Source organism: Triturus cristatus, chromosome 8 (genome assembly GCF_964204655.1).
Source record: "Triturus cristatus chromosome 8, aTriCri1.1, whole genome shotgun sequence".
Taxonomy (NCBI): domain Eukaryota; kingdom Metazoa; phylum Chordata; class Amphibia; order Caudata; family Salamandridae; genus Triturus; species Triturus cristatus.
The window spans coordinates 1,550,365,912-1,550,388,948 of NC_140591.1; the positions used below are offsets into that span (position 1 = coordinate 1,550,365,912).

At 46.6% G+C, this 23,037-nt stretch overlaps 1 protein-coding gene across 1 annotated transcript in view; it reads left to right on the forward strand.

Annotated features, from left to right (window-relative positions):
- Nucleotides 1–23,037, forward strand: part of LOC146806118 (GPI-linked NAD(P)(+)--arginine ADP-ribosyltransferase 1-like) — a 69,300-nt gene that overhangs the window by 40,185 nt on the left and 6,078 nt on the right. The window contains exon 4 of the mRNA XM_085623449.1: nucleotides 228–266. Within this exon, the coding sequence (XP_085479575.1) occupies nucleotides 228–266 (39 nt within the window). The remainder of the gene's footprint in view (nucleotides 1–227; nucleotides 267–23,037) is intronic.

Below are 23,037 nucleotides of genomic sequence, written 5' to 3' on the forward strand. Positions count from 1 at the left end.
TAAAGAATAATTTTTACTGACAGCAAGTGCTTACACTATTAGAAGCTGATAGAATTGAAAATATATATATTCTTGCACAGAATATGTTCATTGTTTTTATTCAAATGGAGCATGCCCACAGTAATGGGCCATAATTAAAATACTTGAAAACCATGCTCTAAGGGCTTTTTTATTTGTCTTACCCTTCAAATTAACGAATTAATTTATACTCTTATTTTTTGTTACAGAAAAACAATGTAAATCGCTCAAATGCCTTTTAGCCTCTGGTAAGTTAATTTTCTTCTTATTTTTATGATTGTATTCAGACATGAATAGAACAGATATAAAAAGCACCACCCAATAGTATGTGTGCATTTCTGACTGACAACACCCAAAAGGATATCTGATTTCCATCTTCCTTTCTCTCATGTTTCTACCTCTCTCTCCGGGCCTTCTATTCACATGATTCCTCTGCTTCTCTGACTAGTTCTCTTTACATCTTACCTTTTAACTAGCTTTCACTCTCTCATTTTTCATTTTGGTCTTTTGTGTTTCCTACTTCTGTTTGTGTCTCTTGCATTCTGTATCTCAGTCTCTCCCACTCCCTCCTTTTCTGTCTGTCTATGTGTCTCCTCTCTCACTCTCTTTTTGACTCTCTCTATCCACTATATCCGTCTCTCTTTCTCTCTCTCTCTCTCGCTATCTATCTCTCTTTCTTCTAGCCTCTCTCATTCTGTATCCAGCAGGAGCTAAGACTGAGATGTTCGGAAGCACCCCTGAAACAATGGGAATTTTAAGAGTAGAATATTTTCCATAGAAAATGAATTGCTGTGTAAAAAAGCATTGAAATGCTGCAAATCTGACACAGGTCTAAGTAGCTGCTTATGGTTTGGATCACAATCACCTATCTGAAATTACCAATGCCTTTTCAATGCTGCAGTGGTGACATTGGAATAGGTAGTGCCTTTTTCAGGGGTGTGGAATTTAATAAAATATCTACTTTTCCATGGGGCAGGTTGCTACATAAATCTACTTGTCCTGTAACAAAATCCACTTGTCCCTTTTGTGCCATGTAATGTGGTGACAAATTACGGCAGCAATCTCATTAAGCAAGAGTTCTGATAAAGCCTCTCTAATTATGCCAGGGCTTGTACCATAGTAGGGTTTGAATACTAGCAATTCCCTTATGTTGCTACGTTTCTGCAGGTCTACATACTGGGGCTGAAGGTAGTGGTAAGCAATAGTTCAAGGGTTGGAATGCCCTTTTGAGTCTGTGCAAAGCTACTAACTTGCATGTTTTAAGGGTTTTCAACAACTCTTTTCTAATCTTTTCCCATACTGAAAAAGGTTGGAAATTTACCCCTGACAGTGGCAGACGTAAAACTTCTTCAGGGTTGGGAAAAAAGTGGTTGGAGTAAAAGTGAACTTGAAACATTCAGATTTTCACATGAGCAAATCTAAACAAGCACATTTGCTCATGCTAAAATGCAGTTAACAAATATTTTCTAGGAGTAGTATTTCTTGGCCTACTTCTGTAAATTCTTGTGAATTCACGGAGACTGTATATATGCACTTAATGCATGGATATGTACCACGGATGCACTTTTGAGACTTTCTTTAATAATTGGGCCTCTAATTAGGCCTGGAGTAAACCATGACCTTTTGTGTTTAGTAAAATGTTGTCTTTCTCTCTCTGTCCTTCTCTTGGTCTATCAGCTGGCTTCACTGTGAGTGACAGTATTCTGCTCTATTACAAGGAGCATTTTGGCACACAAAGTAGTTTTGTTCAGTGCCTGGAACTGCTGTGGCAATGTGTGCTTTTGAGACCAAAAACAGTTTTTTTGCTTTTGCCAATGCTTGTTAGAATGGTGAGGGCCCTGCAGCTCCCACACAGATAAGGTTTTACAAAAACCATGCCTAAACAAGTCACACATTGACAAAACCAAAAACCTGACCACCAATTTCAGACCTACTGGCTTTGCCAATGCTTGTTTATTTTTGTTTCCCACAATCGTATTTTAACTGGTTACACTGATTTTCCATTTTGAATATTTTTGGGAAATACAAGCATACATCAACATGTTACTAAATAATGCTGCAAAGATATGGTACCTAAAATCTTACAGTAGTTTAGCAAAATATTTTTTTCCTACTTGCATTTTTTTGTGAACATTTTATTGTGAAAGCAAAGAATCATCACTGTTGCTTTCAAGCTTCGGCAAATATTTGCATATAATCAGAGAGCATTCTGGGAGCATTATACATAGCCTCTTATTACTAAACTTTGAAAACGTGTGTACACGTTTATACTGCAACCACCGTCAGTAGTGCAGCCAGAGCTGACAACCTTTACTTTTAGTGCTCACCCTAATTATAAAGGCTTTGCATTAATGAACCATAAATACAAGTTTGAACAGTGTTAACACATAGACACACATATTACGTTAACTGTAGAGAATGCCCTTCCTTGATCCATAATGTGGTATTGTAAACTGGGAGCTAAAGGGTTTGTGCTGCAGTGGGTTGGGCCTACTTGTCCCAAAGACAAATTAGACATTAAAACGTGTTGCCCTTGACCCCAAACAATATGTCCCAGGCATCATAGTATAGGATTTCCACATCCCACACTGGTGATGAATTTCAATGGAGTGTACAGATGGTTGTAAAGCACCTTGCCCAGGTTAACCCCTACACTGGTAGATTGCAATCTATATTGATCAGCTTCATGTTTTCTGACATTGTGTTACAAAGGCCAGAACAACTATCATATTGACATGTACACAGGATGCAATGTGGCATCGAGTGGTTAGGCATTTTATCTCAGGGTGCCTTTTTCGCAAGTTCCATTGGCTTGCTGCACATGGAAGTGTCTTAACAGTATTGAAAAGAGATGGAGACCTTGAAATACAAAGAATATCCGAGTGTAGATTGGTAAACTCTCATTGATTTGTCTGAGTGGTAGCAGTATAACCCATAAAGTTAGGTAGTCATCCGTTGATCTGATTTTTACTAGAACCACGATTTGCCAAATAACAACTGCCTTGCAGGTTCTTTGTGAACCATATTATGGTCAGGGCACAACCTGTAGTGAATCATAAACTCCTTGCTGGTCAACATGGAAAACAAAAATTGATGAAGGAGGATGTACCCTTCTTCTGGTTCTACGTGCAAAGCACATGATCTTAAGCTTCACCTGTGATGTGAGTGGGAGCCAGTAAATTCCTGTGGTGCAGGTGTTGTGTGTCAGGTGCATTTGAGTAGTTCGTTCAGAAGTCTACCATGTTCAGCAGATGCTAGATCACCCTCAAGAAGGATTGAGGTACTCACAATGCGTAAAGTACCTTTAGAGCTGGTTGTCATTACCACCATGGCTAGTATACAGAAGCTTCTATTCAGACTATAAATTGACCAAACACAGAACCAGTGTATGGAGCTCAAAAGTAGATTCAGAATGTTCTTGCAGGATAATTGTCTCAAAGGGGAACAGCTTCACTGTATATCTGCTGGGGGTAAGTTGTATATCAGTATGTTCTGACTGTAATAGAAAGTGAAATGTATTTTGATCGTGACCTATAATGAATGCATTTTCTTGTTATAATAAATATTTCCCATATTTTAATAAAGAAAACAAGCAAAGAAAATACACCAGTGTTGGCAAAGCAACTGCACAAATAATGTGAATCCTTGTAGGCCTCATGGACTAGTATTCTAACATAGAACCCATGACTTTGTTCTATGCTACCACTTTAGAAAAACAACTAGTGAGAATAATTTGTACTCATTTCAGAGCAGGTTCAGTTAGTCAGGCCATTTCAATAGGGTGCTCCTCCTAACTGATGATCTATTGGAGAGTCAAGAGCCTTCAAAAACACATACAAACCCTGCTTTAATTGGAGGGTGGGCTTTAAACCCCAACTTAAACTTAGTTTTTGACTAAGCAGTTAAACAAATGATCCTTGATTGTAATGATCTACTGGAGACCATCACATCAGACAAGTCCCGCAAGAACAGCACAGGGCCAGAATGCAATCAGAGAGTCAAGAGCCTTCAAAATCACCTACAAACTCTGTTTTAATTGGAGGGTGGGCTTTAAACCCCAACTTAAACTTGCTTTTGACTAAGCAGTTAAACAAATGACCCTTGATTGTAATGATCTACTGGAGACCATCACATCACACAAGTCCCGCAAGAACAGCACAGGGCCAGAATGCAATCCGAGAGTCAAGAGCCTTAAAAAATCACCTACAAACACTGTTTTACTTGGAGGGTGGGCTTTAAACCCCAACTTAAACTTGCTTTTGACTGAGCTTTAAACAAATGACCCTTGATTGTAATTCCTTCTGCACCTCTGCCAAAGATTTATTGAAAGAAATGTGCTTTCATGGAAAATTAAATTAATTGTGCAATCTGATATACATTTCCAACACACCATCTTCTCTGTGTCTAAGGTATCCATCACCTTTCCTAATAATTCTGATTACTCTCACACTACTGTTTCTAGTCACTGTCTGGTAACAAATATGTATTCCTGCTCAAACTACAGAACCCTATGATCTACTATACACTGTACATTCCATACCCATACTATATTAACATGCATATGCTGGATTTATAAATAGTTTTCACATCATAGAAGACTGTACCTCTCCGGTATTGGTGGGAGCTAGTATATTTGCACAAGTTAATACTCTCAAAATCCTACTATGGTGCTAAAATTGAATCCTCCCTGTTAGAAATTGGGGGACATATCAGCAACAACCGGCGATAATTATCGCTAAGCGCACTTAGCGCTAGGATAATTATCGCCGGCTAGCGTGGATTTTTATGGCTGAGATAGCGTGCTATTAGCAACGCTTATCTCAAAAGCGATAACAATCCTCGGGTTAACTGCCTAACGTGAGATTATCGCTGGAAACCCAGCGGTAATCTCACGCAATGTGGTGTTAGCTTGTTGATAGGGCCCCACAAACTTAGTCATGATATCCACCTTCCATAGGATATCATGGCTAAGTCAGTCCTGAAGCAGGCGTAAGGAAAGCAGCGATAACTGGGGTTATCGCTACTTTTCTTGCCGCTATGCTTCATAGCGTGGGGCTTGATGAGAGGAGAAATGTTGCTTAGCGACATTTCTCCTGTCATGTCAGGTCAGGAACGCCCACTTTGCATCTCATTAGAGATGCAAAGCTGGGCATTAGGAAGTCCTGCGCTAACGCAAGTTTTCATGCGTTAGCGTGAGCTTGCTAATTAGGCGATAAAATTATCGCCGCTTTTCGGCCGAAAACGGCCGCAAAAGCGGCGATAATTCTATCGCCTCGCCTTGCTGATATGCCCCCAAGTTACTGGTTGACTTGGGTATGAGCCCTGGGATCAATCAGCAACCACAATCCTAGTCAGGGTAAGAGGCAGGCAAACCCTAAATTAACCTGTGCTCACCCTCTGGTAGCTTGGCACAGAACAGTCATGGCTTAACTTAGAAGCAATGTGTAAAGTATTTGTAAAATATTTGTGCAACACATCAAACAGTAAAACAGTGAAAACCCCACACAAAAAGATCCACACCAGGATTAAATATTAGAACTGACTTTAATAAATAAAACAAGATGAAAGCGACAAAAATCCAATGAGTAGAACTGAAGTTATTGAAGTTTAAAGAGTATAGTGAACAAGCATTGGCAAAGCCAATAGGTCTCGCTTTTGGGACCTTATAAGTATTTATTTATGAAGTACACTAACACTATCCTTGGTGCAACAACATCAACTGTTGCAGGACTAAACACTTAGAAGGTCCCAAGGCGAGACCTATTGGCTATGCCAATGCTTGTATTCAACACAGCTGGACTCCCCATTTCATGCCCATACCCTAGAGGGGTGGTCGTTCTATGAGGAGGGAGGAGCCTCTGAGAGACCAGTCAGTCCCACACTGGCGCCACTGACCCTGCCTTTGTGCCAATAGGGCTTCACGCTCGCAGTGACAGGTAATCTCGTGATCACCATGGTATCTCTACAAGCGGTGTGCACTACGTGAACACAAGGGGCCCTCGGATGACGTGTGGCCCACAACTGAATTGGGCCATGACATGTAAAATTGCTTTTCAGCACTGCGAAAGCTCAAGTTACATTTCCCTGCCTAGCTGATCTGCATACTGCAATAAGTCTAATTCAAATTGAAAATAGTTAACTCGTAATTACTGGGCATGGTCCGGCTCGCCCTTGTCCGACTTTTAACCGGTGCAAATGCATTTTTGTCTTTACTTAGCTATATGTTAAGCCTAGCTAGATCGTGTCTAGGATTTTCTGGCGGAAGGAAGAAAGGGAGTTTGATTCAGGTGGCTTTCCAATTATGCAGAGGAAATACAGAAAGTCTCATGGTGAGAACGCATTATTTCCATCGCCAATGTGAGGCCTTGCGATTGGGATTTACACTGGATCTCATGGTGATCATCAGTCCATATAAAGAAAGGAGGAAGCGAGACCCTAGCGACAGCTCAAACGAGTGGTGCGAGCGCTGTAAGACGCGAAAGTGAAAGCGCTCCCTGCTGCTAATTAAAACAAGCACCAGGCCATAAGTTTTGAATTATTGCGCCCCTGTCTGGGCACGATAATTCAAAACATATGGTGCCCGTTAATAAAGTCATATTAGTTTACCGTCTTCGCTGCCGCGTCGTTCTTCACGTTAAAAGAAGACCTCATACAGGTCCTAAAAATAATATCTTTAGATGCAGGAAAACGCCAGCGCACTCATCTAATATGGCTACGGCCCACACCCGTGAAAATTATAGTTAGCGGTCTAGAACTATGACAGGGTAGCTACAATAAGACGCATGCGCACCACTCATCACCAAGTCTTTATACTCCTTTGAGACAACAGCGATTGTAACGTCGCTAAACCGATTCCTAGTGTGAGGCTGCTGTTTGAATCGCATTACATTGTCCAGTGTGTTCGCAGAGATTACGAACTACTCTGCCCCTACATGCCCCAAGTTGCCACGTATCAGCTCCTCACCTCTCTGGGTCACGGGGAAATCTGAAGAAGGCCACGTCTGACTGCGTGCTTTTCTCTGTGCAGTTGGGGGCCATGCAGAAGTTGGGCATCGTACGCCTTTGTGTCCCAGAGGTTAGCGAAAATAAAAATAAAACAAGCGCGGGTGAGAAGTTTGAGGAGGAGGCAGCAGGGGGAGGGGAGAAAGGAGGGGGGCTGCGCTTCCCTTGCGGGAGGAGCATTAAAACCATGGTTTCAAAGCTCGCTCCCGCAAGGGAATCTCCAAACATGCACGCGTTGCCATTGAAAGCAATGAAACACGTGCACGTTTTTGCCTGAAAAAGTGAATCGATGGCTAAAGGTCTTTTGCGCGCTGCGTAGGCGAGACCTAAAAATAGCACCAAAAAGCACACCGTGCTATTCAGAGTTATCTGGTTAAGCCAGACCATGATAAAGTCACAAGTTCAGGCCAACTGCGATGGAGCATGGGCTACACGGACCCAGTAAGGCCCACTGAACAGAATACCTTAAATCCTGGTTGCGGAGCATTGCGTGGATCTGCGTCAAAGATGCATCAAAGATGCATCGGGTAGCTGAAGCGATGCAGCGGTTCCGAGTTGTGGCGAGGCTGCGGTGCGAGGTCCTGATGCGTCGACCTTGAGGATCCTGTTGACATGACATAACTTGCAATGCAAAGCTGGGTGTTGAGGATGCGAGGCACAGCCGAGGTGATGTGTCGGTTCCGATGAGTGGTGAAGCTGCGATGTGGAGCTTTGTCATTGTCGTTGAGGCTGCCGTCGATGAGGGATGCAAAGAGCTTGCACTGGGAAAATTGTTGAGCAGTGGCAGTTCCGAAGGCAATGTGTTGGTCCCAAGATACAGGAGGAAGCGGCGATGCAAGTCTTTTGCAACGGTTCCATTCCACACAACAGCGGTGATGTGTCGGTTCTGCTCGGGGTTGCGACGTTCAGTCGAGGAGATGCGTCGGTTCTGCTTGGGGATTCGTCACTCAGAAGAGAACCGCTGGCAAGCAACTTTGGCCCACTTCCAAGGGTCCAGGTCTGGAGTGGCACCACTTGGCAGGGTAGGCTCACAGATTGCATAGTCGAGGTGCAGTGGTTGGAAGCCTGTAATATCACTGAGGCTTCAGACCAGGAGGCCAGCCAACAAGCCCATGAAGTAACTCTGGGTTCTGGGGTTAGAGATAAATGTCCAGTCCTTCCCACCTAGGCAGGGGGGCAGCAGGCCAGCACAGCAAAGAAGGGGTCCATCAGAGTGACAGTTCAGCAGAGTAGTAGTCCTTTCAACAGCACAGCAGTCCTTCCTGGCAAAGTATCCACAGGTCCAGAAGTGTAATATCTTGGTAGTGTCTGCGGTCCAGTTCTTATTCCCAGTGGTCCCTTTGAAGTGGGGGAGACTTCATAGACATTCCTTTGAAGTGCGCAGAGGTCCTCCCTTCCTACCTGGCTCCAGACTCACTACAGGGAGGTATGCAGCCCTTTGTGTGTGGACAGGACACAGCCTATTCGAGTGTAAGTACGCCTATGCCCAGCTCCTCTCTCCCACCCTGCCAGAGATGGCCCATTGAGACACTCCTAAACTCCAATTGTGTGTGGCTGTCTAAGAGGAATACATGAAGCCCAACTGCTGACTACACCCAGTCATGGGATCAGAGACAGGCTACAGGCACCAAATGGCTAAACAAGAGTTTCAGAATAGCAATTTCAAATCCGACTTCATCATAAGTTTGAATTTTAAATTGTGAGTCCAGAGATACCAGACTTGAAGGGTTTAGCTCTTCCTACTTGGAAATTGTGACTCCCTTTTAAGAAGCCCTCACACCATGGCTCTGGCCTGCCATTGAACAGCATATCTGTGCTGTTTACACCTCCATTTCGCCCTGCCAAGATAAACCTCTTGCCAGGCCTAAATCTTCACTTTTTATACATATTAGTCACCTCCTAAGGTAGGCCTTGGGGAACCCAGAGGGCACGGCATAATGCACTTAAAAGCTAGGACATGCACTTTTAAGTTTGACATGCCCTGGTAGTGAAAAACTCCCAAATTAGTTTTTCACTACTGCAAGGACTATCTCTCCTGTTAGCTAACATTGGGATTAACTTATTACATCTTTTAAGAGTAATTCACAATTTTGAAGGGATAGACTTTTCAAATTTGGTGTCTCTAGACTCACAATTTAAAATCAAAACTTATGGTGAAGTCGGATTTGAACATGCAAGTCTGAAAATGTCACTTTTAGAAAGATGGCATTTTCTTACTTTAGCCGTTCTGTGCCTGCAGCCTGTCTCTTAATACACATCTGGGGTGGGTGACAGCTGGGCTTTGTGCATTCCCTCTAGACTGCCACATACAAAAGGAGCTTAGGTGTGACTGATGGGCCATCTTGTGCAGGATGGAAGAGAGGAGCTGCACACAGCCTCACACTTACACCTGAATAGGCTATGTCATGTCCTCACACAAAGGGCTGCATACCCACCTATAGTGAGTCTGGAGCCAGGGCAGGACCTTTCTTTGAAGTCTTCCCCACTTCAAAGGCACAACTGGGTATAAGTAATGGACCTCTGACACCACCACTGCAGTACACGTCTGGACCTGTGAAGATTGTACCAGGAAGAAGAACTGCTGTGCTGCTGAAGCACTGTCACTCTGCTTGACTGCAGCTTTGCTGGACTCCTGCCTTGCTGTGCTGCCCTCCTGCCTTGCTGTGCTGCCCTCCTGCCTTGCTGTGCTGCCCTCCTGCCTGCTGCTCCCCTGCCTTGGTAAGAAGGACTGCACCTGCATTAGTTGAACGCAGACTGACTCCAAGGGCTTACTGGCTTGCCTCCTGATTAAAGTCTCAGAGACATCAAAGACTTCCAACTTATTGGCATCTGCATCTGGTCTCTGCCATCTGTGAGTCTGCCCTGTCAAGTGGTGCCACCCCAGTCCTGGACCCTTGGAAGTGAGGCCTTAGGTGCTTCTTCAGCCAACCCATGCATCCGCAACAGAACAGGTGCACCTTCGTCGTTGCGTAGATCGGAACCGATGCATCTTCGCCTTTGCATGGTGCAGACCCGGTGCATCACCTTCAGAGCCAGCGCATTGCCCTCGAAATTGACGCATCCCCTGCTACAGGAGCAGAACCGACGCATTGCCTTCAGGACCAGCACATTGCTTTTGGAACCGATCCATCGCCACCTTTGCGTGTGGAAAATCAACACTTCTCCCTCTGCTGCAGGATTGGAAGCGACGCATTGCTTCGGCTGCACTACACATCTTTTTCCACGCAACCAGGATCAAGCTACTTTTGTTCAGAAAGCCTAAGTTCGTCCCTGTATCCGGCCCGTGCTACATCGCGGTTGACCTGAACTTGTGACTTTGCCCAGGTCTAGCACAACCACATATCCCAAATAGGCGCTTAATGCTTCTAAGCACTATATTACAGTTTATTCTTTAAAAATTCATATCTCAACCTCTACTTATTGGATGTTTGTCATGTTGGGCTTGTTTTATTTATTAAATTAAGACCTATTTTTCTAACATGATGTGGAATCTTTTTGTGTGGTATTTTCTCTGTAATACTGTCTGAAGTGTTGCACAAATACTTTACACATTGCCTCTTAAGTTAAGCCTGACTGATCTGTACAAAGCTACCAGAGGGTGAGCACAGGTTAATTTAGGGTGTGTTTGTGACTGGCCATGACCTGGATTGTGGTTCCTGCTTGGACAGGGTGCATACCTCTGCCAACCAGAGACCCAATTTCTAACATCCTCTCACTCATTCCAGATATCCTGAGACATAGCATCATTATGCAATCATTGCACAATACTACAGAGGAAACAATCATGTCAAGGATGCCCAAAATCTGCCAAGAAGTACAACCATGTTGTGGGGACCACTACCATGTCATGGATACAACCCATCATGCCAAGGAGGTCTGCAATGTGTTAAGAACTATTTTTGATTCAAAATGCTAGTTTTCATTTTCTGTTAATACATATTTGGTCTCCAGACATCAGTGTGGCATTTTAAGCAATAGTTCACTTGTAAAACTTCTTTACATGGATTTATTCTTCCACACATACCTATGTAATACTCTCCCATGCTTGGGATACCCTGCAAAATGGCATGAATACTAACAGTAGGCCAAGTATGTCCACCTTTGTGTCAGGACATAGTTGTGCCAAGAGTGGTCATCGTTATTCCACAGGTGACTATGAATAGGCCAATGATGCCCACAATATACCAAGAATGTCTCTATTATGCCAAGACTGGACCAAGTATGCCTAAAATATGTCCACAATGACCATCACTGTGGCAGGGGTCGGCACCTGAAGTCAAAGTAGCTAGAAGAACCACTATTATTGATTGATTTATTACTGAGAAGACCACTGTCATGAACAGCCACAGCTGTGCTAGTGATGACCTGGTATTGCTAATGGTAGTCTCAGATGCTGCCGGAGAGGGACACTTTCATCCACAGAAGAATACCACACAAGCCACTTACACCCACATACATCCTCATCAGTGGCTACTTGGTCTGCAGTTCATTCACTCCAAATGTGATGGAGTTTAATGAGATCTTGGTATTTCAGTAGGTCAGAGTATGCTGCTTTCAATTCTCTTTTAGATTATATGCCACCACTACATGGACCAGAAATATGATTAAATGAATCCTAAGGGCTAACTAGGTAAAGATAGGGTAATGTCTGATGCTGCAGTGGTGGTGATGTAGTGCTCCACAATGCAATGGTACTCAGTAGAGTGAAATAGAGCAATGTTTGCTACGCTCAATGTTAATCGAATCCACTACATTGGGGGGAGTGGGGGGGGGCACTAAATCATCACCACTATATTGAGGAAAAGGAAATTGTTAAAGACAAGTCAATCAATCAGTCAGGATTTATAAAGTGCAGCTAATCACCTGATAGGGTATCAGGCGCTTGCGGGTCCAGAGGCTTAGTCGAATAGCCAGGTCTTGAGGGCCATTTGGAAAATCCGAAAGTGAGGTGATGGTCTGGAGGTGCATGGGGAGGATTTCCCAGGTCTTTGCTGTGATGTGAGAGAAGGAGTGTCCTCCACTTCTGCTTCCGTAGATGCAGGGGGTATGGGTAAGTGAAAGGGCAGCGGAGGGTAGTCTTCTCAATGGTTGATGGAAGTTCAGGTGGTGGCTAATGTATGCGGGTCCTTGGTTGTGTAGAGCCTTGTGTGTGTGGGTCCACAGCATGAATTGGCATCTCTTCTGTTCGGGGAGCCAGTGGAGTTACCTGAGGTGGGGTGTGATGTGGGTTCGTAGTGGAAGGCCGAGTATGAGTCTAGCTGCAGTGTTCTGTATGGTCCGAAGTCTCTGTAGGACGTGTGCGGTGATTCCTATGTAAAGGGCGTTGCCATAGTCAAGTTGGCTGGTGATGAGGACCTGTGTCACAGTGCATTTCGTGTGTAGGGGTAGACGCTTAAAGATCTTACTTAGCATGCGCAGAGTGCGGAAGCAGGCAGAGGAGATGGCATTGATCTGTAATTTCATGGTGAGCTTGTTGTCCGTGATGATTCCGAGGTTCAATGTGTTGCTGCTGTTGCCAAAGATCAGTACTTCCATCTTGTCTGTGCTCACCTGCAGGCAGTTATTCTTCCTCCAGTTGGCGACGTTTGTCATGCATCTGTGGAAGTTGGTTCTGGTGGTGCTGGTGGTGATTGAGAGGATGAGTTGGGTGTCATCTGCTTAGGAAATTATGTTGAGACCGATGCTGGACAGCGGGGTCATACATGCATTAAAAAGCGTGGGGCTGAAAGATGAGCCACGGGGGATGCTACAGGTGATTTCCTTGAGTTCAGAGGTGAAAGGTGGGAGGTCGATCCTCTGGCTCTTCTGGTGAGGAAGGACTTGATTCATCTAAGCCTGTAATCTTGGATGCCGATGTAGTGGGCTCTTTCGATCAGCGGGTGGTGGAATACGGTGTTGAATGCTGCTAAGAGGTCGAGGAGGATCAAAACTACTGTTTCTCCTTAGTCGAGAAGGGTTCGGTGTAGGAGAGTAGGATCTGCACTTATGTTGCCCCTACTTTATTTCTGATGTATACACTGGTTTCTGACTATAGTCTGGCTGGGTCCCTGCTAATCAGGGCCCCAGTCTCACTGATCTCTCTAAACAACTTGGTGTGCATATTAGATGCACTAGTGATTGGATACTGTGGTGCCTTGTGAGCCCCTAGTATATGGTACCCTAGGTACCTAGGGCATTGGTACTTCACAGGCCTACCAGGGGCTGCAGCATGTATTAGGACACCCCTGGGAAGCATTCACAATCTGACACCACAGGCCTGCTACTGCAGCCTATGTGAGGTAGTGTTAGCACTCCTCACTGAGGTATAGGTTCCTATATCTCACCATACACACACATATAAACCTATCAGTCACCCCTCTAGCAGGCCCTAACAATGCTGAGGGCAGGGTGCTTGGTTTACTATGTGAGGGTTTGCTTCTGCCTGAGCAGGACCCCTCTGCAGCTAGCAGAGTCTATTCTCTACTGCTGTTTGTGGATGCGGTTAAACCATATACTCTTAAGTGCATTATAACCTCGCGGTAAATGCTAACTTTGGAATGACTGCATCAAAACATGTGGTATTTGGTGTTAAACAACTTGGAATCCTACCCCCACACCAGTAACTGGTGTGGGAGTAGGATCCCACCCTTCTAGAGGGGACGACATGTACTCACTGTACTACACGGTAGAAATCTTCTGGAGCCCTGGCATCACAAAATGGATGCCACCAGCACAGACACCGGGCTGCCCTCCTGCTGCTGACTGAAACTCGCAGTGGAGGAAGTCCAACAAAGGGTATCCTGTCACAGGGAGGTGTTACCACCTCCCAGACAGGATATAGTGTATTGGAGCTGGGTGGGTGCACTCTTAGAGTGCCTTTGAAGTCCTGCACTAGGGGAGCAGTAGGCTCTGTGCATATGCCAGCTCAAACCGGTTCAGGGGCTACCTGCCCCTGCTCTGGCGCGAAACTGGACAAAGGGAAGTGGGTGTAACCACCCACTACCCTGACCCTCCTAGAGGAGTGGTCATAGAGCTAGTCCCTCCCATCTTTTCAGTATAAGATACCAAGCATTGCCAATGCAACTTAGATTACACCTGGACGACGCTCTACAAAGAAGAATCCTGGCCCTTCGACGTTCCACTATCTCTGGAAGACGGAAGAATCTCCCTTTGGAGTCAAGGAGTGACTCCCCTGCTTGGCAGACACCAAAACTCTTCGACAACGGTTGCAAACTTTACCGCTCCCGCCGGAGCCCGAAGTCCCTGCGTCCCCTGAAGTGGATTTTCTGACTTCTCGACGGTCATTTTGAGTCCCCAGCGAAGCTGTGGCATCTGGACCCCACGAGTGACGAGGAACAGCAATACCAGGGAACCGTGCACTGATTTAGAGTGCAAGCCCTAATCTACGTTCTACGACCTTGTGCTTTGGACCATTTCTTGTCCAAGTCCCTAGCAGGTCTAGTACCAAAAATCAGCGGCCTACCCCGTCCTGAGTGACCGTGGGCTGTTGTTAAACTTTTCCTGCAAAGGCGTCTTTGCTGTTGCTTGCCCGTTGGCTAGTAACTCACCTGAAGACTTCCAGAACGACTTCAAGGGCTCACCTGGTTGCTCTGGGCCTGCCCTCACTTACCCTCGCTGGGTAAGTCCATCAGATCTTGCTAGTCTGCACCATTGCCAATCTTCACTCCACACGAGACTTGCAGTTGCCAAGGCTTGTTGGCTCCAATCCGGGTGCCGAAACCGTCATCAGCTGCAGACGTTGTGGGAACCTCCGAACCCGGATGCTGGTCATCGTCGATCTCTCCTGGACCTCATGAGCGAAGAGACAAAACACCATCATCGACCTGAAAAGACGCGACAGCTGTGGTCATCCATCTTGCTGGCCACCGGTCACTGGCAAGTGACTTTGAACTCTGTCCCCTCAATTTCTAGGTCTTCTGCAACTCCAATCCATCTTCGGATTCCAGCGGACACCTCTCCAGTCGTCACAAGTAGCAAGTCTTCCGTGATCTCCATTGAAAACAGCATCGCGACCCGACACCAAAGGACACCTATGCACCCGGCTTCCCTGGGTGAGGTCACTCGTGCACTCCGGTGCCCAAGTGTGTGTTGGCCCTCGAAATACTTACCCTGTAAGTTGCTTGCTTGTTGACTTTTGCGAAGTTCCCTAAAACTGTAAAATACAAACCGCGACATTTGCCATTGAAACCTATAGGAAACCCGCGTGTGTGTTTAGACACTGCATGCGTCTCCTGTGGGCTGATTACTTACCTGCTAACACTGCAGAAGTGACGCCCCAGCGATTCCCAAGGCCCTAGGCCTCTTCATTTTGCAAGTCGAGTTTGTTATACCATTTTTTTAGTATATGGTCTGGTACGCCCCTAGGGCTACAGCCATATTTGTGCTTAATTTATTGAGAACTGTTGATCTTTTGAATGTTTACCTGGCTCTAATCTCATAAAGAGATTAGTAGAGTATATTTAGAAATAAATACATATATATTTGATATATATACCTGTGTGGTGTCTTTTCATTTGGTAATTCAAGAGATTATAAGGTAAAACAAGCTGCTTTACATTCCTCAGAGACTTAGCCTGAAGGCTGCTCTCCACAGCTACCACTAGAATAGCTTTCTTTAAAAGGTTGTCTTTAAACCTATCTACCAAGAGTCGAATTGGACTGGTGCAAGGTGGCCACTATAACTAGTGACCAGCATATGCCAGGCCAACTTCTCACATTGGTGGGCAGCGTGTGGGATTCCAGCTTGCCATTGTTTTACCAGAAAATCTCTATTTGAATTACTAACTGAAAACCACTAAAGGTACTCAAGGTACATATAAAGTCAAGCTAGTATCAATAAGTTCCAATGAACGTAGAGCTGTTTGTGAAGGGATAAGCACACCCTTGCTACAGCTCAAGCTAGGTCCAGTAGGCCTCAACTAGTGTAGGTAGTACAACACTGCACAACACTAGTATGTCTCACCATGGTGGAGTCAGTGGGTCCACCCCATCTCAGTACAAAGATATAGCCTACACTGAACTGAAGGCCTTATGCTTTGAAAGACAACTGAGGGTGGGCAGGAGTCCCTCATCACAACACCTGATAGATCTGTTAGTAGCAGATGACCTGAGACAAGCTGTAGGAGCGAGTGCGTCTGCATCAGGGGGTGGGTCAAACATAGTCTCGGGGTCTGATGATGAAAATCAAGATGACCTGGAGTCTGTGGTTGAAGGGCCAGACCCAGAAGGGTCTGAAAAGAACAAAGGAATTCTCCCTAAGAGAGCTGACAAAGTGGGAGAAAGGACTAGGTCCCCTTCAAGGGAATCTGACCATTCATACCACTTTAGAAGAGAATCTGTTCACCAGAGGAACTCCAACTTTCCCAGTGAGTCCTCCTCTGAAAGAAGGTTCAAGATGCTCCAGTATGAGGAAGCTAGGCTTGCCCTCAGAACCAAGCAATTGGCCTTAGATAGGGAAGCCTTCGAGCTCCAAAGAGCTTCTGAGAAGGAGGGGTTAGATACCCCTGGTGGCAGCAACAGTGTCCCTAGAGGCAGGGATTACATTCCAGACCATAGGAACCTGTCCAAGGTTGTTCCTCCCTACCAGAGTGGGAATGATATCCACAAATGGATAACTGCTATGGAGAGGGCCTGTAAAGTTCAACAGGTCCCCCAGAAACAGTGGGCAGCAATCTTGTGGCTCTCCTTTTCAGATAAAGGTAGAGACAAGCTCCTCACTGTTAGAGAAGAGGATGCTAATGATTATGAAGCCCTGAAGAGTGCTTTAATAGATGGGTTTGGCTTAACCACTAAACAGTACAGGTTGAAGTTCAGAGACACCCAGAAAGCACAGACTCCGGATTGGACTGACTTTGTTGATTGTGCAACCAAGGCTCTAGAAGGTTGGCTGGTGGGTAGTAGAGTAACTGATTTTAAGGGATTGTATAATCTTATAATGAGAGAAGAGATCCTTAATAACTGCCAGAACCAGTTGTTGCATCAGTACCTGGTGGACTCTGATCTGACCTCTCCCCAAGAATTGGGAAAGAAGGCAGACAAATGGGTCAGAACCAGGGTGAGGCAGAAAAACCAGAACCAAGGTGGTGACACTAAGAAGCAAGATCCTAAAGGCTCAGAGAAAGGTGGGGATAAATCTAAAGATCAGAAGTCTTTACAAGGGCCCCAAACATCTGCAACTGGTGGGGAGTCACAATCTGCAAAGGGAAAAGGGCAAAAGAAGCCCTGGTGCAAATTCTGTAAACAGAAAGGGAACTGGACTTCTGACTGTACAAAGTCCAAAGACCAAACCACCACCACTCCAGCCCCTAAGGCAACTGTTCTCCCTAGTGCAGCCAGTGGTGGAGGTAATACTCAGAATAAGGGTGTAGTAGGGTTGACCCTGGGTTCTGATGTGGACTCTGGCCTAGTCAGAGTACCCACACAGGCATTGCTAGTTTGTGAGGGAGACCTTGATATGTCCTTCCTAGTGAGCCCCAGTAATCTGGGCAAATACAAACAGCAGCCTATCATAAATGGCAAACAGGCTTTGGCATTTAGGGACACCGGTGCTAGTGTCACCATGGTGGCAGAGGACCTAGTGGACCCTACACAGATCACCCTGGGTGAAATGTACCAGGTAACCAATACAAGCAACACCAGGACCAACCATAGCCTGGCAGTTGTGAATTTCTCCTGGGGAGGGGTAACTGGCCTCAAAAAGGTAGTAGTCAGTGCAGACCTCCCTTTCGAATGTTTGTTGGGCAATGATCTGGAGACTTCAGCCTGGTCTGAAGTAGAATTATGGACTCATGCTGGGATGTTGGGCATACCTGCAGAGGTATTTGCTGTGACCAGGTCACAAGCCAAAATGCATAAAGCTGAACCAGCTCTGGATCCTGAAACTATGGACCAGGTGCTACCCAAGAGGAGGAGCAGTAGGGTTAAGGCTGGGCCTTCCCCTCTGTCTCAGATCTCAGATTCCCCTCCCGAGGGAGGAGAAGCAGAGCCTGAAGAAGGAACTGCCCCAGAGGAACTTGAGCCTGGTCAGGTTGAGTTCTTGGGGGCAGGGGGACCTTCCAGGGAAGATCTGAGCAAAGAGCAACAGTGCTGCCCCACTCTTGAACCCCTCAGACAGCTGGCTGCTGCTGAGGCTGCTGGGAGTGCTAGTGGGTCCCATAAGGTTTATTGGGATGAGGGGCTCCTATATTCTGAGGCTAGAGATCCTACCCCTGGAGCCATCAGGAGGTTGGTAATTCCTCAGAAGTTTAGGGGGTTCCTCTTGACCCTAGCACATGATATCCCATTGGCAGGACACTTGGGCCAAAACAAGACCTGGGACAGGCTTGTACCACATTTTTATTGGCCACACATGTCTGAAGACACAAAGGAGTTTTGTCGCTCCCGTGTCACTTGTCAAGCCAGTGGCAAGACAGGTGGCACCACAAAGGCCCCCCTGATACCACTACCTGTGGTGGGGGTTCCCTTTGAAAGGGTAGGGAGTGACATTGTTGGTCCCCTTGACCCACCAACAGCATCTGGGCACAGATTTATACTGGTGGTAGTGGATCATGCCACCAGGTATCCAGAGGCTATACCCCTAAGGACTACTACAGCTCCTGTGGTAGCAAGAGCCCTCATTGGAGTCTTCTCCAGAGTGGGTTTCCCTAAGGAGGTCATCTCTGACAGATGTTCTAACTTTATGTCAGGATATCTAACTGCAATGTGGAAGGAGTGTGGTGTATACTACAAATTCACTACTCCCTATCACCCACAATGCAATGGGTTAGTTGAGAGATTCAACAAAACCCTAAAGGGAATGATTAAAGGACTCCCAGAGAAGCTTAGGCGAAAATGGGACCTTTTACTTCCCTGCCTTCTGTTTGCATACAGGGAGGTTCCTCAGAAGGGGGTTGGCTACAGCCCTTTTGAACTTCTGTTTGGGCACCCTGTTAGAGGACCATTATGTCTGGTGAAGGAGGGATGGGAGTTACCTCTCAAACCTCCCAAACAAGATGTAGTGGACTATGTACTTGGTCTCCGCTCCAGGATGGCAGAGTACATGAAGAAGGCCAGTAAAAACCTTGAGGCAAGCCAAGAACTCCAAAAAGCTTGGCATGACCAAAAGGCTGTCTTGACTGTTTACCAGCCAGGCCAGAAAGTGTGGGTGTTGGAGCCTGTGGCCCCAGCAGCTCTCCAGGACAAATGGAGTGGCCCCCATACAATTGTTGAAAAGAAGTGAGAGGTCACCTACTTGGTAGATCTTGGCACTCCCAGGAGCCCCCTTAGGGTGCTCCATGTCAACAGACTTAAGGCATATGTGGACAGGGCTGACATGAGCTTGTTCATGGCAACTGATGAGGACCAGGAGGAGGAGAGTGACCTTCTCCCTGACCTGCTCTCACAGAACCCTGATGATGGGTCAGTGGATGGTGTTGCTTTGGCAAGCAGCCTCACTGAGCATCAACAAACTGAATGTAGACAAGTGCTACACCAGTTTAGAAATATGTTTAGCCTGACCCCAAGTCAGACTTCCTGGTGCACCCATGAGGTGGACACTGGAGACAGTCTGCCTGTAAAGAGTAAAATCTACAGGCAACCTGACCATGTCAGGGACTGTATCAGGACTGAAGTCCAGAAAATGTTGGAACTAGGTGTTATTGAGCCCTCAGATAGCCCTTGGGCTAGCCCAGTAGTCCTTGTCCCAAAACCTCACACCCAGGGCGGTAAGAAAGAGATGAGGTTTTGTGTTGACTACAGGGGCCTCAATGCAGTCACCAGGACTGATGCCTACCCAATACCAAGGGCAGATGAACTAATAGACACTTTGGCCTCAGCCAAGTATCTCAGTACATTTGACCTTACAGCAGGCTATTGGCAAATCAAGTTAGCTGATGATGCCAAGGCTAAAACAGCATTTTCGACCCCTGGGGGGCACTATCACTTTGTGGTAATGCCCTTTGGTTTGAAGAATGCACCTGCCACATTTCAGAGGTTGGTGAATAAAGTTCTGACTGGTATGGAAACCTATTGCTCAGCATATCTTGATGATATTGCTGTCTTTAGTTCCACCTGGCAGGATCACCTGGTCCACCTCAGGAATGTACTGGAGGTCCTGCAGAAAGCATGCCTCACTATCAAGGTCACTAAGTGCCAGATAGGGCAGAGTCAGGTTGTGTACCTGGGCCACCTTGTAGGTGGAGGCCAGGTTCACCCATTGCAGAGCAAGATCCAGACCATAATGGACTGGGTAGCTCCTACCACCCAGACACAGGTGAGAGCCTTCTTGGGCCTGACTGGGTATTACAGGAGGTTTGTTAAGGGATATGGATCTATAGTGACCCCCTTAAATGATCTGACCTCCAAGAAAATGCCAAAAAAGGTTCAGTGGACAGCTAGCTGTCAAAAGGCATTTGATGACCTCAAGCAGGCAATGTGCACTGCCCCCATCTTACAGAGTCCAGATTACAAAAAGAAGTTCATTGTCCAAACAGATGCTTCAGAGCTGGGTGTGGGAGCTGTACTGTCTCAACTTAATGATGAAGGTCAAGACCAGCCAGTAGCTTTCATAAGCAGAAGGCTGACCCCTAGAGAGAAACGTTGGTCAGCTATTGAGAGGGAGGCCTTTGCTGTTGTGTGGGCCCTGAAGAAGCTGAGGCCATACTTGTTTGGCACTCACTTCATAGTTCAGACTGACCATAAGCCCCTCCTATGGCTCAAACAGATGTAAGGTGAAAATCCTAAACTGCTCAGGTGGTCCATTCCCCTACAGGGGATGGACTATACAGTGGAACATAGACCTGGGACCCAACATGCCAATGCAGATGGACTCTCGAGGTATTTCCACTTAGAACATGAAGACTCAACTGGTAAAGATTAGTTTAATGTCCCTGCATTTGGGGGGGGGGTTGTGTAGGAGAGTAGGATTTGCACTTATGTTGCCCCCACTTTTTTCTGATGTATATACTGGTTTCTGACTATAGTCTGGCTGGGTCCCTGCTAATCAGGGTCCCAGTCTCACTGGTCTCTCTAAACAACTTGGTGTGCATATTAGATGCACCACTGATTGGATACTGTGGTGCCTTGTGAGCCCCTAGTATATGGTACCCTAGGTACCTAGGGCATTGGTACTTCACAGGCCTACCAGGGGCTGCAGCATGTATTATGCCACCCCTGGGAAGCATTCACAATCTGACACCACAGGCCTGCTACTGCAGCCTGTGTGAGGTAGTGTTAGCACTCCTCACTGAGGTATAGGTTCCTATATCTCACCATACACACACATATAAACCTATCAGTCACCCCTCTAGCAGGCCCTAACAATCCTGAGGACAGGGTGCTTGGTTTACTATGTGAGGGGGTGCTTCTGCCTGAGCAGGACCCCTCTGCAGCTAGCAGAGTCTATTCTCTACTGCTGTTTGTGGATGCGGTTAAACCATATACTCTTAAGTGCATTATAACCTCGCGGTAAATGCTAACTTTGGAATGACTGCATCAAAACATGTCGTGTTTGGTGTCAAACAACTTGGAATCCTACCCCCACACCAGTAACTGGTGTGGGAGTAGGATCCCACCCTTCTAGAGGGGACGACATGTACTCACTGTACTACACGGTAGAAATCTTCTAGAGCCCTGGCATCACAAAATGGATGCCACCAGCACAGACACTGGGCTGCCCTCCTGCTGCTGACCGAAACTCGCAGTGGAGGAAGTCCAACAAAGGGTATCCTGTCACAGGGAGGTGTTACCACCTCCCAGACAGGATTTAGTGTATTGGAGCTGGGTGGGTGCACTCTTAGAGTGCCTTTGAAGTCCTGCACTGGGGGAGCAGTAGGCTCCTCTGTGCATATGCCAGCTCAAACCGGTTCAGGGGCTACCTGTCCCCTGCTCTGGCGCGAAACTGGACAAAGGGAAGTGGGTGTAACCACCCACTACCCTGACCCTCCTAGAGGAGTGGTCATAGAGCTAGTCACTCCCATCTTTTCACTATAAGATACCAAGCATTGCCAATGCAACTTAGATTACACCTGGACGACGCTCTACAAAGAAGAATCCTGGCCCTTCGACATTCCACTATCTCTGGAAGACGGAAGAATCTCCCTTGGAGTCAAGGAGTGACTTCCCTGCTTGGCAGGCACCAAAACTCTTCGACAACGGTTGCAAACTTTACCGCTCCCGCCGGAGCCCGAGGTCCCTGCGTCCCCTGAAGCGGATTTCCTGACCTCTCAACAGCCATGTTGAGTCCCCAGCGAAGCTGTGGCATCTGGACCCCACGAGTGACGAGGAACAGCAATACCAGGAAACCGTGCACTGATTTCGAGTGCAAGCCCTAATCTACATTCTACGACCTTGTGCTTTGGACCATTTTTTGTCCAAGTCCCTAGCAGGTCTAGTACCAAAAATCAGCGGCCTACCCTGTCCTGAGTGACCGTGGGCTGTTGTTAAACTTTTCCTGCAAAGGCGTCTTCGCGGTTGCTTGCCCGTTGGCTAGTAACTCACCTGAAGACTTCCACAATGACTTCAAGGGCTCACCTGGTTGCTCTGGGCCTGCCCTCACTTATCCTTGCTGGGTAAGTCCATCAGACCTTGCTGGTCTGCACCATTGCCAATCTTTACTCCACACAAGACTTGCAGTTGCCAAGGCTTGTTGGCTCCAATCCGGGTGCCGACACCGTCATCAGCTGTAGACGTTGTGGGAACCTCTGAATCCGGCTGCTGGTCATCGTCGATCTCTCCTGGACCTCGTGAGCGAAGAGACAAAACACCATCATCGACCTGAAGAGACGTGACAGCTGTGGTCATCCATCTTGCTGGCCACCGGTCACTGCCAAGTGACTTTGAACTCTGTCCCCTCAATTTCTAGGTCTTCTGCAACTCCAATCCATCTTCGGATTCCAGCGGACACCTCTCCAGTCGTCACAAGCAGCAAGTCTTCAGTGATCTCCATTGAAAACAGCATCGCGACCCGACACCAAAGGACACCTATGCACCTGGCTTCCCTGGGTGAGGTAACTCGTGCACTCCGGTGCCCAAGTGTGTGTT